The sequence below is a fragment of the Oenanthe melanoleuca genome, chromosome 21 (genome assembly GCF_029582105.1).
Source record: "Oenanthe melanoleuca isolate GR-GAL-2019-014 chromosome 21, OMel1.0, whole genome shotgun sequence".
Classification (NCBI taxonomy): Eukaryota; Metazoa; Chordata; class Aves; order Passeriformes; family Muscicapidae; genus Oenanthe; species Oenanthe melanoleuca.
In genome coordinates, this window is record NC_079354.1 from 3,517,577 (window position 1) to 3,531,170 (window position 13,594).

Here is a 13,594-nt window from a genome sequence, read left to right on the forward strand (position 1 = left end):
ACCCCTGAGAAGAAAATTACACTGAAGAAAAGGTCAATAAATGGCAGAGAGGAAATGACATCCCATAATAGTTATAATTACTGTTTATCAGAGTGCTGCACTGCATAGGTAGCAGGTTACAAGATGTATTTGCTATATTTTTTGTATTAAAAAAGGACACAGCTACAGGACTCGAAGTCGATCCCATGACACGTGTGTCTGCTGTGTCACAGGACGTGCCACACAGTCACATCTCACTGGAACCAGTGACCTTGAGAGATGTTGCATTCATTTTACTTTCTGCATATTTTTGTGATGGATTTATTGTTCAATAAACCCAGAAGAACAACAGCATTTGACGCTGGAGCTCTTTGTGCCAGTGCCAAGAGCTGTGGGAGGAGCTGAGGCTGGATCTGCATCTCACTCAGACTGCTCATGGCAGAATTGATGTTGTGGCTCCATTCTCCACTGCAGGCCAAGAAGGGGATGAATCTTCCATGAGGATTTTCTGTGAAGTTTTACACTAGGCATGTAAAGCAAATTCCCAGCAGGGCAGCTCCAGGAAATGCAAAAGCGTGAGATGAGCAACATTTGACTGGTACACTTCAGAAAGTCATTATGTATCTGTATGGGGACACTGTAAAACCAGACAGAGACAGTGTGTCTGTGCTGTTCAACAGGGGTTGAAAGACTCTGAGATGCTTGGCTGAACCAACCTGACAAGGTCCTTGCACCCCAGAACACTCAGACACCAGGGCTGTGTCTTGAAAACAGCAAAATCTCTACAGAAAGTGACTCAAGTCTAAGTTATAGAGAGGAATGAACACCAGTGCTCTGCATTCAGAAATAAAGAGTGTGATTATGGAGCTGTTGATGCTTTTGATGAGTGCCACAAAGAAAGACAGTTGAAGAATGGTGAAAATCCCAGCAGCCTCCTCTCTCCCTTCTCCAGCAGAAAGTGACTGTGATGGCTCAGCTGAATGGTGACTGTGATGAGAGGTCAGCAGAAGGTCAATGCTCTGTGTGCCATGGCTCTGGCCAGGGCAGCACCAGGTACTGTGGGAGCAGCCATTCCCTTCTGCCATACAGCAAGGGCAACAATATGAAGATGCATTGCATCCAACAGACTTATTTTGTCCTGGTTACATTATTGGGAAATCTACTTTCCTGGGAAGAAGAGATTTTACAGCGACTTAAACTGATAAAAACTTCAACCTCTATTTCACTCTGTCATGCCTTCTGTGCTGCCCATGGCCAGTAAGCAGTGTGAGCCAGCAGACAGTTGTACAATAAATGCCCCACAGCAGTATGAGGAACAGAGGCAAAGCTGATGTTTAATGGAAAAAAAAGTATGGTGATAAAAATTGTGCACTTTTTCCTTGACACAGAAAATTATCCCCTTAGGAACACCGCCTGCTCAGAAGCAAAAGCCATTTAGGTTGGTCCTTCTCCTCTGGCTTTTGCCCCTTCATGCCAAGACTATTGTGTGATCTGACACAGGACTAAGGCTGTGGTCCCTACACACCATTTCCACAGCCTTGGAGTGTGCAGACCATGAACTTGGGGGTCCTTTTAACAATCTTTACTGCCCTTCACTAAGGGTACTGCACCATGTACACATTCATGGGTCTAAGAGCCGCTCTGCCACCCGCTGCTCTGGCCCAAGATATCACCATGGCTGTGCAGAGAGGGATGCAGTGACGCATCCCAGGTGGGATCAGGTGGCAGGATGCAGGTGGCAGCTGTGGGAAGTGACAGGGATGGAGAGTCTTCACTTCACACCTCTGAGGCAGTGCCAGACACAAGAGGCATCACAGCTTCATTAACCCAGGGCAGCGCAGACATCAGTGACAGCTGAGTCAGTCGGCTGATAGAAAGGGAGTAGAGACTCCTTCAGAAATGAAAGATTATTTTGAGAATAAAAGCAACCTGGGTAATAAGCAAGACACTTACAAAAGCAGAGGTTAGAAGGAAGAGCATTCAAACCTTCAGGCACCTGGGAAGTGATTTATCCAAAACACTTACAGAAGTGTTCCATAACAGATAAAATACAAGGGTAACTCACTGCAGGCCAAAACACTGTGTATTAAAGGAAAAAATATCCCACATTAGAAAGAGAGACTTCAGCCTTGGCAGCATCTGCTCCAAGTCCTCTGCTGCCCATGCCAGAACAAACTCCGGATCTCTAAACTCAAACTGTAATTTGCTTCACTACAGAATTCCCACCTCAAGCCCCAATTATAACTCTCCAGTTAGGGTGAAACTCCAGCCAATGGGATAATACATTCACTGACACCTGCAGACCTAATAATTGACCAGGGAGGATGTGGATGAGCTCAGCAGAATTGCTGCATTGCTCCTGCAAGGCTTGGTGTCCTACACCAGGAAACAGCTTTGCTACTGCAAGGTCCATAATTTAATAAACCATTAACTCAAACCTGAGGTGAAGTAAATTCAGCATATTATATATTTCAAAATAGCATTAGAATTCAATTTAAGCGTCACCAAAAGCCTAATCCTCAGTATACAGAGCATATTAATAAGTGTCTTGGAGCCTGTGGTTTGATTTCATTTCCAGCTGAGCTGTGCTGCTGCATGGCTGCAATCCCTGCTGCGAGGATGTCTCGGTGACAGCATCACTGGCCTGAAGCAGAGCAGATCACAGGGATGCCAGCCTCACTCTGTGGGGTCTTCCTGGGAGAACACAGGGGTGGGCGCTGAAGCAAAAGTAATCCAGCTTCCAGTTGTGTCAGTTCTTGGTGTCCCTACTGAGATGCTGATGTTCCCCACTGACAGCAGCTTCCCACAGAGTCCTCAGGTGCCCCCAACTCCCCCCTGCTCTGGGGTCTCTTTGCAGCCACAGGGGCAGCACTCATTTCAGGTAAGGCAGGGGCTCCTGTTCACACTGAGATGCTGGATGAGGCACAAGAAGCCACTCTGTGCCTGCCCCCAACTGTGCCATGGTGCATGACAGGGCTGCAGCCCCCAGGGAGGGACAGAGCCAATGCCTCCTCTTCCCTGGGTCAAGCATCCAGGGCAAATGGGGCATCATTTCCACCAAGAGCTGAGAGCACAAAACCTACTCTCCCTTTCTGTGGGAGTTGGACATGTTTTGGCCTTTCCTCTGTCGCCCCTGCCAGAACTTCTCTCGATCAGCAGCCCAGGCACATCCCCCAGCAGTTTGGGAAATGCATCTCTTCTATAAATGACAACAGATTATTTAAGCAACAACTAAAGCACTCTGACTGCTTTTTAGTTTGCTCGCATTAACGTCAGTCTCCTCATATATCTAGGGAACAGATCCGGGATTTTCTTTAAAATGGTGGAGAGCAGTACAAAAATAGAAGCCTGCTTGTCTAAAATAAAGTTATGTGTTTGAAAGGGCTGGAAATTGTTTTTTAATCACAGGCGTCTTTCTTCTGGAATATAGTCTGCCGTCTATACATTCTGCTCTTCCACCCAATTTCTCAGGAAAATGCAGCAAGTGTGTTAATAAATAATTTATAAAAACATTACAAAAGATAAAGCACTCCTGCTAAAATGTTTCCAGCCTTTGACACACCAGTTCATTTGTAATCCTCTTTGCCTCCCCTTCACTGGAACATCAGCAGAGGGTTCACTGCTGCTCTTGCAGCCCCACTTCACCCACCCTGCAGTCTCTGGTTCATAGGGGTCCAGGCAGATATGGGCACAGTCCAGCCCAAGCCACAGCTCAGTGTTATATACTGTAGATTTCTCTCATGGAAGATGTTTTTAACGGAAGCAACAACTTCATTTATTTTTGCCATCTTGCTGCAAATGCAGGCGTCTGTCCCAACAACCAGCAGCACACAAGCTGTGCTCTCTGTGACAATCCATAGCATGGCTGGGAGTATGATGCACAGGACCCTTTGCTTCTCTTACACAGTTTCTCCAAAATTCACTTTCAGGAGTCAGTATGTTAGGCAAAAAAAAAAAAAAAAAAAAAAAAAGAAAAAAAGAAAAATCAAAATAATGAAACTGGACAATGATTACAACAGAGTTCACAGAACCCTTGGAATTTCAGTTGGACTAAGCAATAGATTTTGCACAGCTCCACCAATTCCATGACTATTACAGATCTTTAATGAATCCTGAAAAACATGATGGGAAGTCTTGAGACATGGCTGTTCCAGTTATTGCACAACAGCAGCAACGAGCACAGTGCCTTCAGAAGAGCAGGTGAGAAGATGAAAGGAGGGAAAGAAGAGCACATCCTTCAGAGAGATCAAGTCAAAGACATATTAAGGAAGCATGAAAAGGGTATCCACAACTTCCTCATCCTCTGAAAATGCCTGTGCATCATGAAGCCAAGTGGACTGATTGCTGCATCCTGCCAATGGCTGGTACCAAAAGCACCTCTGCTGCTGCAGCTCACAGCTAAGTCAACACAGGAGACAATTCTGCTCTCCTGAAGCTGCTGTTTGGCCTCCCCACACACAGTGTCCTCTCCAGCACAGCTCCACATGCATGTAAGGACACTGAGAACAGGAACCAAGGCAGGTAAAGCACAGCTGCTGCACAACTGTATCCCGAGCGTGCTTGGGACGTGCAGCCACACTGGTGGTGGTTTGGTACCACACACCATGCTCTGCTGTATTTCTACACCACTTAATTTCATCACACAGGCTAAAATACACTTTGGGAAAATGTGCCACCATAGCAGCAACAGTTTATAATCCTGTTAGCAGCAATGCACAGGCTCGTTGTGCCGAGGCCTCGCTCACACCCTACCCCGAACACAGAGGACCCAGCTAAGTGCCCATGTGCAGCACAGCATCCTCTGTGCTTTATTGCCCAGCCACTTTTATTTCACCCAAATGAAAAATAAAAACCCATTACTACGCAAAAGTCTTGATAAATTTTATGAGATTGTAATGCTTCCAATTTATCTTGAAAAAGCCCCAAATCCTCAAGCTGTCTGTCAGCTCCAGCCAGGGACATGCAAGATGCTGCTGACACAGCACAGCTCAAGTGATCAGAGAGGGAAATGCTACTCTGATGGGGTGCTACCAAAATGAAATGGAAAGGGCTTCCTCTTTTTTAGGGCATAATGGAAAACCAAGGCAAAAAAATATTTAAAAAAACACTAGATGTATGCAGGACAGTGACAGATGTCATGTAAAACATTTAAAATTATTTTTAGGTCTCAATACTTTCTGTACACAGCTTTCAGACAAAATGCATTTTAGGAAGGGAACACACTCAGGGGGCATTAAGCATCAGTGCAGACATTCATAGTAACAAACTGCTGAATATTCAAGTGTATCAGAGGGAAGAATTCAGGAAGAAACAGAGTAAAGACAGAATATTGCAAAAAACCTTCGACATTGTACCAGTGCTTACACACACTCTGCCAGGCACAGCTGGTGCACACAGAACAACAGGAACAGTAATTAAAGACCACTACCCAAATACTGCCCACCACCAGTGTCCCCTCAGCATCTCCCACTTGCTCCTTCCGTGACTGACATCCTGCCTGGATATTACATCTGGCATGACTGCTGATGTCCCTGACCTTTCCAACCCTACAGAAAAGTATTCCATGACTGCCATGGCTGCTGGGAGCATCCTGTGAGAACAATAAAGATGAAATGCAGTTTTCCCCCAGGCTCCCAACGAACTGGATTATCACATTTCAGCAATTACTGCAAACACTGGATTTACAACAGGGCTCTGTGGAGTTCTGGTGTGTCCCTGTGCCTGCCTAGCTCAGCCTGCATCCCACTCTGCTTCCTTGGCTCACCTGCCAGAACAGTGCCACTGACACTGCTCTGCACCAATTCTGAATTATTCAGCGAGCAGCTAACGCATGTGCAATGTGAAACAGCTCTCTGACAACACACCTCTCTCCAAGGCTTGTTAGCCTTAATTTGCTCGACAGGCCAAGAGGTCTAAATTTACAAGTTTTTAGCATGATCCTATAGCACAGTTTACATACTTCTTAATTAAGAAAAAGGGCAATACTTTTAAAATATGTATTCCCTCCCATCCCCATAGCACCTGAAGCACTAAAGGAGACATCAGCAGCTGCTACAGGTGGAACAGGATGAGCATCCAATGAGCTCAGCACCTCCAGCTGTGCAGCACAGGAGCAGGAGGAAGCCAGGGGCCCATCACAGCCCATGGGTGAAGGCAAAGCCTGCCTCTGTAACCCTGGCAAGCAGCAGCTCGCCCAGAAGCCTGGCAGCCAGATTAATTTTCAGTTCCTGAGGTGCCAATTTCCAACACACAGAAGGGAACACTCCATTTCTCTGCTCAGCTGTGCCAATGTTTGAAAATTGTCTGTGTCTGAGAATCCACATTTTCCTTCCATTAGTCAGCACGAGTACAAACAGGGAGTTTTCTTCTTTTTCCATTGACACAAAATCTGGTACTATGCTGAAAGTCTAACAGGGGCAGCCTGAGTCCTGCCAGTGACAAACCAGAGTCACAGCTGCACCAAAGCCTCTGCAGGAGGGTGGGACCATGCTATTACCACATCTCAAAAAGGGTTTCAGCAGCTCTGCTCCATGCTCAGTGAACTGTGGATGGCCAGGGCTCTGCATCTTCTCAGAAGTGAACAGATAATGTAAACCAATAAAAACTGAAGTTCTACTGAGGTGTCTTCCCCAGTAACCAGTGAAGAGGCCACTGGTGTTGTCACCCCCATCTTCTTCTCTGCCTGTGCCACTCAGAGCATGATCTCATATTTCTATAGATCAGATAATCAAAAGAAAAATATGAGAACCAAATGCAGGAAACCACCACCTCGGGCATGCTTTCTTCATTCAGGCCCAAGACTGAGTGTCCAAAAGAGAATCCATGCAAGAGCCTGCCAGTGCCCAGGTCTGGGCAAGGGTCTTTAGGCTAAGGCAGCACTTACAATCTGTTATCAAGAAAGCTTGAAATACATCAAAACAGTGAAACCCCTTCAGAAGAGAGAGGAAGTGGAGCCACAGCTGCCAGCACCACAGTCTCTGCTGACAGTCTGAGAACTTCTAGCAGAGACCCAGAAAACTGCATCATACAGCTCCAGATGATTGGCTCTCATTTCTCAACCAGTCTGCAGGGAGCAGGCACATCATGTCAATCATAAATGACAACACAAAGTTGTTTAAGTAAGAAATCAGACATCACCATAAAATTGATGGCTACGGCGCCATATAAATGCATGGGAAAGGCTGTGAGTCCCTATGGCTGGCTTGAGTCCTGGCCTTTATGCTAAAAATGAGAGGCAGAAAAGATCAAGAACAATTGTGTGGGGATTTTTAATCGATATCTAACCTGACAATAGGATTTGGAGGAAGATCATCCCATAAAACACAGATGGCATCACAGACTAATTGTATTTACTCCCTTTTGACCAGAGAGACTCACTGCATGTCCCAGGAAAGTGCTGAATGTCTCCCCAAAAAAGGGAATGTCACCCATGTGCCTCTGTGAACTATAAAGTCAGACATATTGCTGGAGGTTAATGTCACACATTGCCCCTGGCTATACCTATTTTTGAATACCAAACTCATTTACCAGGGCTGTTGAAGTGAAAGCTCCTGAAGGAGATGCACAACGCACCTTCTGTCTCTCTGGTGTCCCTGCTCCTGAATTCACCATGGAGAGCTGAACACAAACACCGTGCAGACGATGGAAAAGCGTCATCTATTCTTGGCCAGCTCCTTTCTGCCAGCTGCATAACCTTGAGCTCGTGACTGAAGGATGCCCGTTTATGCCTGGGAGATGCTGCCATGAATCACAGACCCCTCTCCCTCCCACAGCAAAGGCACAGCGTGTCCTTGTTGAGGAATACCAGTCTACCACAGCCACAGTGAGACATCCTGCAGCACATTTTATAAATAGGCTTCTAAGAACTGTACTTCCCATCCTCTTGACAAAAAGTGATTACCAGAGCAAAGAAAATGACTAAACATTGATGCACACCCTATGAACGTGAAGGAGCCAGACCCTGGGGAACAGCTCAGAGATCCTACAGTGCTGCAGTGCAACCCATCAGGGAGATGCTGGCTAAGTGCCACAGCCAGGGCCAGCAGCACTTCTAGGGAGCACACCACAACGAGAAAAAGTAATACAGAGCTCAAAAATGAAGAGAAAAGAGGTGGCCTGTGGGGCCAGGAGCTCTTGAGGAGAACAAGCACAGCCTGGGCAGCCCATTAGAGAACAGGATCAATGCAGTCACACTGTGTTTTCAGAGGAGCCACAATTCTGCTCTGCTGCAGTGCTGCTCCCACCATTGCAGCCAAGCATCTCCTCTTATCTCCTCTTTCCTTGCACACAGCATTTATATGCCACAGATGCAAATGGAGCTGGGAACACACAGGTATCACAGAGGAGGGTGACATCTGATTAATGTTTTCTTTGATTATATCCGTGGTGTGGGCACCATCTGTGGGTTGTGAGGGGTCTGTCCTGCCCCACTGACAGCAGCACTGTTGGTTTTTTTTTAATATGGAAGTGAAAACCAGGGAGAAACGGGAATTATTTTCCATTTGCTTCTAGAAACAGATGTCACTTTCCTCAGACTTGTTTGTTTTCAGGACCATGGGAGTTCAATCTTTAAAACAATATTTTTACAGTATGTGTCAAGTGCCATTTCATAATGAAAGAAAACAAATTGCTTCCACTTTGTACACCATGGTAACCAGTCAAGAATGTGAACAGCTCCTCAAAGGTGGGGTCAGCAAACACCCCCCAGGCAAACCACATGAGATCCTTCACACACCCCCACAGACCCAGGGGAGCTGCCCAAACCCTGTGTAAGTAAGAGGAAAATTTGGCTTGACTCCTCCTGGGACTTTGCTGTTCCCACAACAGCCCGAAGAAAAATCATTGAGTGACTTCAAAATGCTCCCTGGAGACTAAACATCTCACTGGAGGAAAGCAGATCTACCGCAGGGCCAGCTTCAAGGCTCACCCCAAACTCAAACACAGCCCTAGGGTTCTTTTCAAAGTCAAGCACAGCCCAGGGCTGAATCAGTCCCACACCATGGTATGCCTGTGCAGCATTTGCTTCTCTGGCTCCTGCCTTGCTTCAGGATGGAACCACACAACCAGAAAACTCCAGAAGGTCTCACTTGAGCCAGCTCCATGTTTAGAGAAGATATGAGCTGGCATCAGCTCTGTATTGCTAGAGAAAATACATAATCCCTCCAAACAGAGACATACAACTAGGAAGACCTATTTTCCTTTCAGACAAACAAAATCCCCCAGACAGTGAAACACAGGACGCTGACCCTCCCGGCAGCAGCTGAACATGGCTGCAGCAGCTCGAGCAGGCAACCCCAGAGAGAGAACTCATTGTCATCCTACCTGCAGAAGCCAGTAGCACCTTCTGTGAAACGTGGGGATGATGGAGGAATGGACATAGCAGCCATACAGGCACTGGGGACACAAAAAGAGAGAAAGCAGAGTCAGGTTAGTGGAGGAAGCATCCCGAGATGGGCAGGGGATGGGGCAGCAGCGCGTGACCCACGAATGGAGGACATTGCTCTGCCCTTGGTCTGAGGCTGGTGACACAAAACACAGCATCGTGGAACCCCAGAGTGAGCACTGCAAGCATTGCTAAAGGTCACAGAACCCCCTCCCTAACAGCCCCTCTTGCCCAAGAGAGGCCACCCTGGAGTGGCCAGAGCCCACAGGGGCTCCCGTGGTGCTCAGCACCACAACACAGACAGGGCTGGTCTGGGGGCTGCCTTCAAATCTTTGCTTCATCGTAGTTTTATTTTTTAGCAAATAGAACATGTTAATCTCTTTTTCCATGGTTTATCTCCTGGGTATTTCAACTGAAAACTTTGTGTTTGTAAAGTGAAAAAATTGCTGTCAGATATTTTAGACAGCAAAATGCCAAAATACAGTTTGTTTCTTTTCCTCCTTTTTTTTTTTAAAATGAATCCTGCTTCTCTGATTAACTGAAATCAGCAAGGCCAAGGAATTTTTTCTGCAGGAAAAAACGCCACATTTCCAGTATATTAGAACTTTTTTTGGTTGGAAACCAAGCCCAGTGCCAACCCAAACACACAAAAGTGGTTTTAACTGCAAAGATCCCGAGCGCAGAGGGGTGCCCGTGCTGCTGGAGGCTGCAGCAGTCCCCCCTCCCCAGGATCACTGCTCACAAGGTCAGCCTGAATTAAACAGGATTTAAGGACTGGCTGCTATCACCGAGTTATTTTTAAAACGCAAATGACAAAGATTAATAATGTTTTTAAAATGTGTCAAGGGTAGATTCTACACACTGAAATGCGGGGAGGAAAAACAGAGGAGGAAAAAAGCCCTGCAGAAAATAATCCAAAGAAAAGCTTAACATTTAAATCCCTCCTGAGGGCTGGGGAACAGCTGCCCTGACAGTGACTCCTGGCACATGGCACTGGGGGCTGCATGGAAAGGTCTGCAGTGCTCAGTTCTGCTGACTCAGAGCTGATCCCCCCACTCCAGAAAGCAGCTTGTGAGGTCCAGCATCTCCCAGCCCAACCTGCTCCCCACTGAGGGTGGGAAAGCTGGTCTGGAGCTGCTGGAACAGCCTCCACTGCAGCCAGGGACATTCATAGCACCTTGTGAGATATATGTATTAATCTATTCCAGCACCCCCTGACTTGCTTCCCACCCCAATTTGCTGTGGAGTCGATCGAAACTTTGCCCTGATTAAAAGTAAGCCCAGCACTGGGCTCTGTGCAGCTCGTGGTGCACAACAGGCAGGAGTGCTGCCCTCCCTCTCCAGAGCTGTCTTGTGGATAATTCTAGAGCTGTCAATAATGAATCACACAAAAGCCTCCCACCTCCATGAAACTGGTTCTCAACATTTCAGCAAATCATTAAAAAAATTCTAACAGCTCACAGAATCCAAAAAGCACACAGAACACAAAAAGAATTTCTTAAATTGTTTTCTTTTTTTTTCCCCATGGCAGCAGGACATGGGAATCTGACTCTGGATGGATGTTTTGAGACTGGATGTCCAACTTGGGCAGCTGGGATGAAGGAGAACCCACACACTGAGCAAGCTCCTGGCCTCAGAGAGACAGCAGGGACTGTCCCCACGGGCACTGAGAGGTACCACAGTGGCAGAGAAACGCTGCAGGGGGGAAACAGACCCTAGAAGCCCAGCATGTGCAGTGCAGGCAAAATGAGTGATGACAGCAATAAAAACTACATTAATTTCTGGATTAAAAGGCATAAGAAAAAGTTGAGGATATAAATAGCAACTTAGGAAATCTGTGTGTCACTGTTTTGGAGGATTTTCAAGATTAATGGGTTAAGCACTGTGGATGACACAAAATCTGCAGCCAGATGGCTCAGCACAGGGGGGTTGTGGGGAGGTGGGTGTAGGGTGTCCCTACACCTGGATCTGCTGACCCCTGCCTTTGGCCCAGGGCTGCCAAGCATTGGCCAGCTCAACACCTCCCTGCAGTTAATGAGGAGAGTGGAATTACCATCCTGCCTGGCCAGAGCAGACAGGTAACCAGGGCAGGAGTAATACCTTTAGCTAAAGCAGTCTTTAAAATGAATTCTCACTCAAAATAGGCAAGGGGGGTTTCATTAGCTGTGTTTTCTTTTATTTTTTTTAATTATTTTTTAGTGGGAAGGTAAAAGCTGCAGAGGCCTGTGTGTCTGTGGAGATGTTAATGCCAGGCTGGGCGCTCAGCCAATGCATTAAGTGAAATCGAATTCCTGAAACCAGCTTTAATCAGCAGATTTTTAAGGTTAGAAAGACTCTCTCCTCTGCAAGGCTTGCCAAGGTTAATTCTGTCCTGAGCAGGCTGAATTAATGGGCTGGACGGAGGAGAACATTTTTTTTCATGATTCTCTTTTAAGTTTACAAAATCTCCAGGAGAAGAGAAAAGGCATTTCTGAGCAGTCTGAGGAGAAATGCCACCTCAGCAGCTCATTGACTGCTGTGGAGAGCACGGTGGGGGCTGGAATCAGCCTGACCCCACAGGAGCCCTGAGCAGAGGGACACCCAGGGCATGTGGGGATGCTGTGACCCAGCCATGGGGATGCTGTGACCCACTGCTGGGTGCCCATGGAGATGGTCCTGTGGTCCCATCACCTATCAGGGAGTGTGTCCTGGTCCCTGGAGATGACCCTGTGCATGTGGCCAAGGATGCCCTGAGCACAGACTGTGCCCTGCCACCATGGGGGATCCCTCCTGTGCAGCTCCCTGTGATGAGACCCCTGCACCTGCCCCAGGAACCAACTACAGGCACCTCCTGTGCAGCCCCCACACTGACCCTGCCAGCTCTGCTGCAGCTCATCCCTTCACAATTTCAGGGGTAATTAAAAAGAAAAGGCTTTCTCTGGGCAGCAGGGGAGAGTGTGCAATTACAGCTGCCCACCCTGCCATTTGTATGCAGTGCACACTTGGCATTACCAAACTTTCGAAAACTGGAAGCAGGGGGGGGAATATAAAATCAAATTATTAGTGGATTTTCTTTTTATCCTGAGCTCCTTAAAGTGATTGTGGCTTATTTAAAAATAATACAATAATGCTGAGGTATTCTTCCTTAACAAGCATACCTTGGGAATGGAAACAAGAAAGCAGGAGAATCAAAAATTCAAGATAGGGTTGGACAGGCTTTGAAATTCTTCTCCCTGGTGAGTTACACTAGTGGATATTTAAAAAACTCTAAAAATCGCCTAGATTTTGTTCAGATTTTCACGCTGAATTCCCAATTCCCTTAATAAGAAGCTAAATCAATCTTTAGAGAACAAATCACGTAAGACCTGTGGCTGTACATTATTAAAATATACTTGAGTACTTTTCTGGTGGCAAGGCTTCAGCTTTCAACACCCCAGCAGCCTCTGGACACCAGGAGAAGGATCTGTGCACATTACTGTGGGAAAAGGACAGTGCCCAGTGCTCCTGGCTCCACGGGGGTATTGGATAACACGTGCTCAGCCCAGCAGCTGATGGGCTCTCTGGTACATCCCTGTGCTGTTGGATCTCCCTCTGTAATTACTGAACATTTCAGAGCTTCCTCACCAATTTCCATGAGGGAGCAGCACGCTGCTGGCAGCAGCAGCACTGCTGCCATGGATCAACCCTCCATGGAAAGCCAGGAGAGGCACTGGCTGCATTCCTCCCATCATCCTGATGACAGGGTACAGGTCTCCTGGAGCAGTGGCTGTTTCTGAGCCCACCCACACTCTGCTCTCACCCTTGCCTGCTGTAACACACTGGGAAGGAGCAGCAGCTGTGCAGCAGCACATATGGATTCACAAGCATGGAAGGGAAACTGGAAAAGCAGCCTGTAAGTGCTCAATGAGCATCCTTCAATGCAGCAACCTGTGTTTTGGTGATACAGTCAAAATGCAATGACAAACCCTACTCTCCCATCCCTATCATAATATACAGAATCATTCTGTGATTTTATCACAGACATCTCCATAATCTGTTCTTACACGTACCACTGCTAGTCCATTCTTTTCACCAACATTTCCATATCCCAGCAGAAACACCACCCAATCTTCCTGAAACCAATTCCTCTGGATTTCATAGAAATCATGACCAGAGGAATTTGTCAGCTACTTGTAGTGATACATTTGTTTTATATGTAGGAGCAGTTGTCCATCTGCTTTTGTAGCCAGTACCCACGAAAATCTCTGCTGACCT

General features: G+C 46.8%; 1 protein-coding gene across 1 annotated transcript in view; it reads right to left on the reverse strand.

Moving 5' to 3' along the window:
• CAMTA1 (calmodulin binding transcription activator 1) overlaps window positions 1-13,594 on the reverse strand; it is a 239,814-nt gene that overhangs the window by 103,135 nt on the left and 123,085 nt on the right. The window contains exon 6 of the mRNA XM_056508365.1: window positions 9,301-9,372. Within this exon, the coding sequence (XP_056364340.1) occupies window positions 9,301-9,372 (72 nt within the window). The remainder of the gene's footprint in view (window positions 1-9,300; window positions 9,373-13,594) is intronic.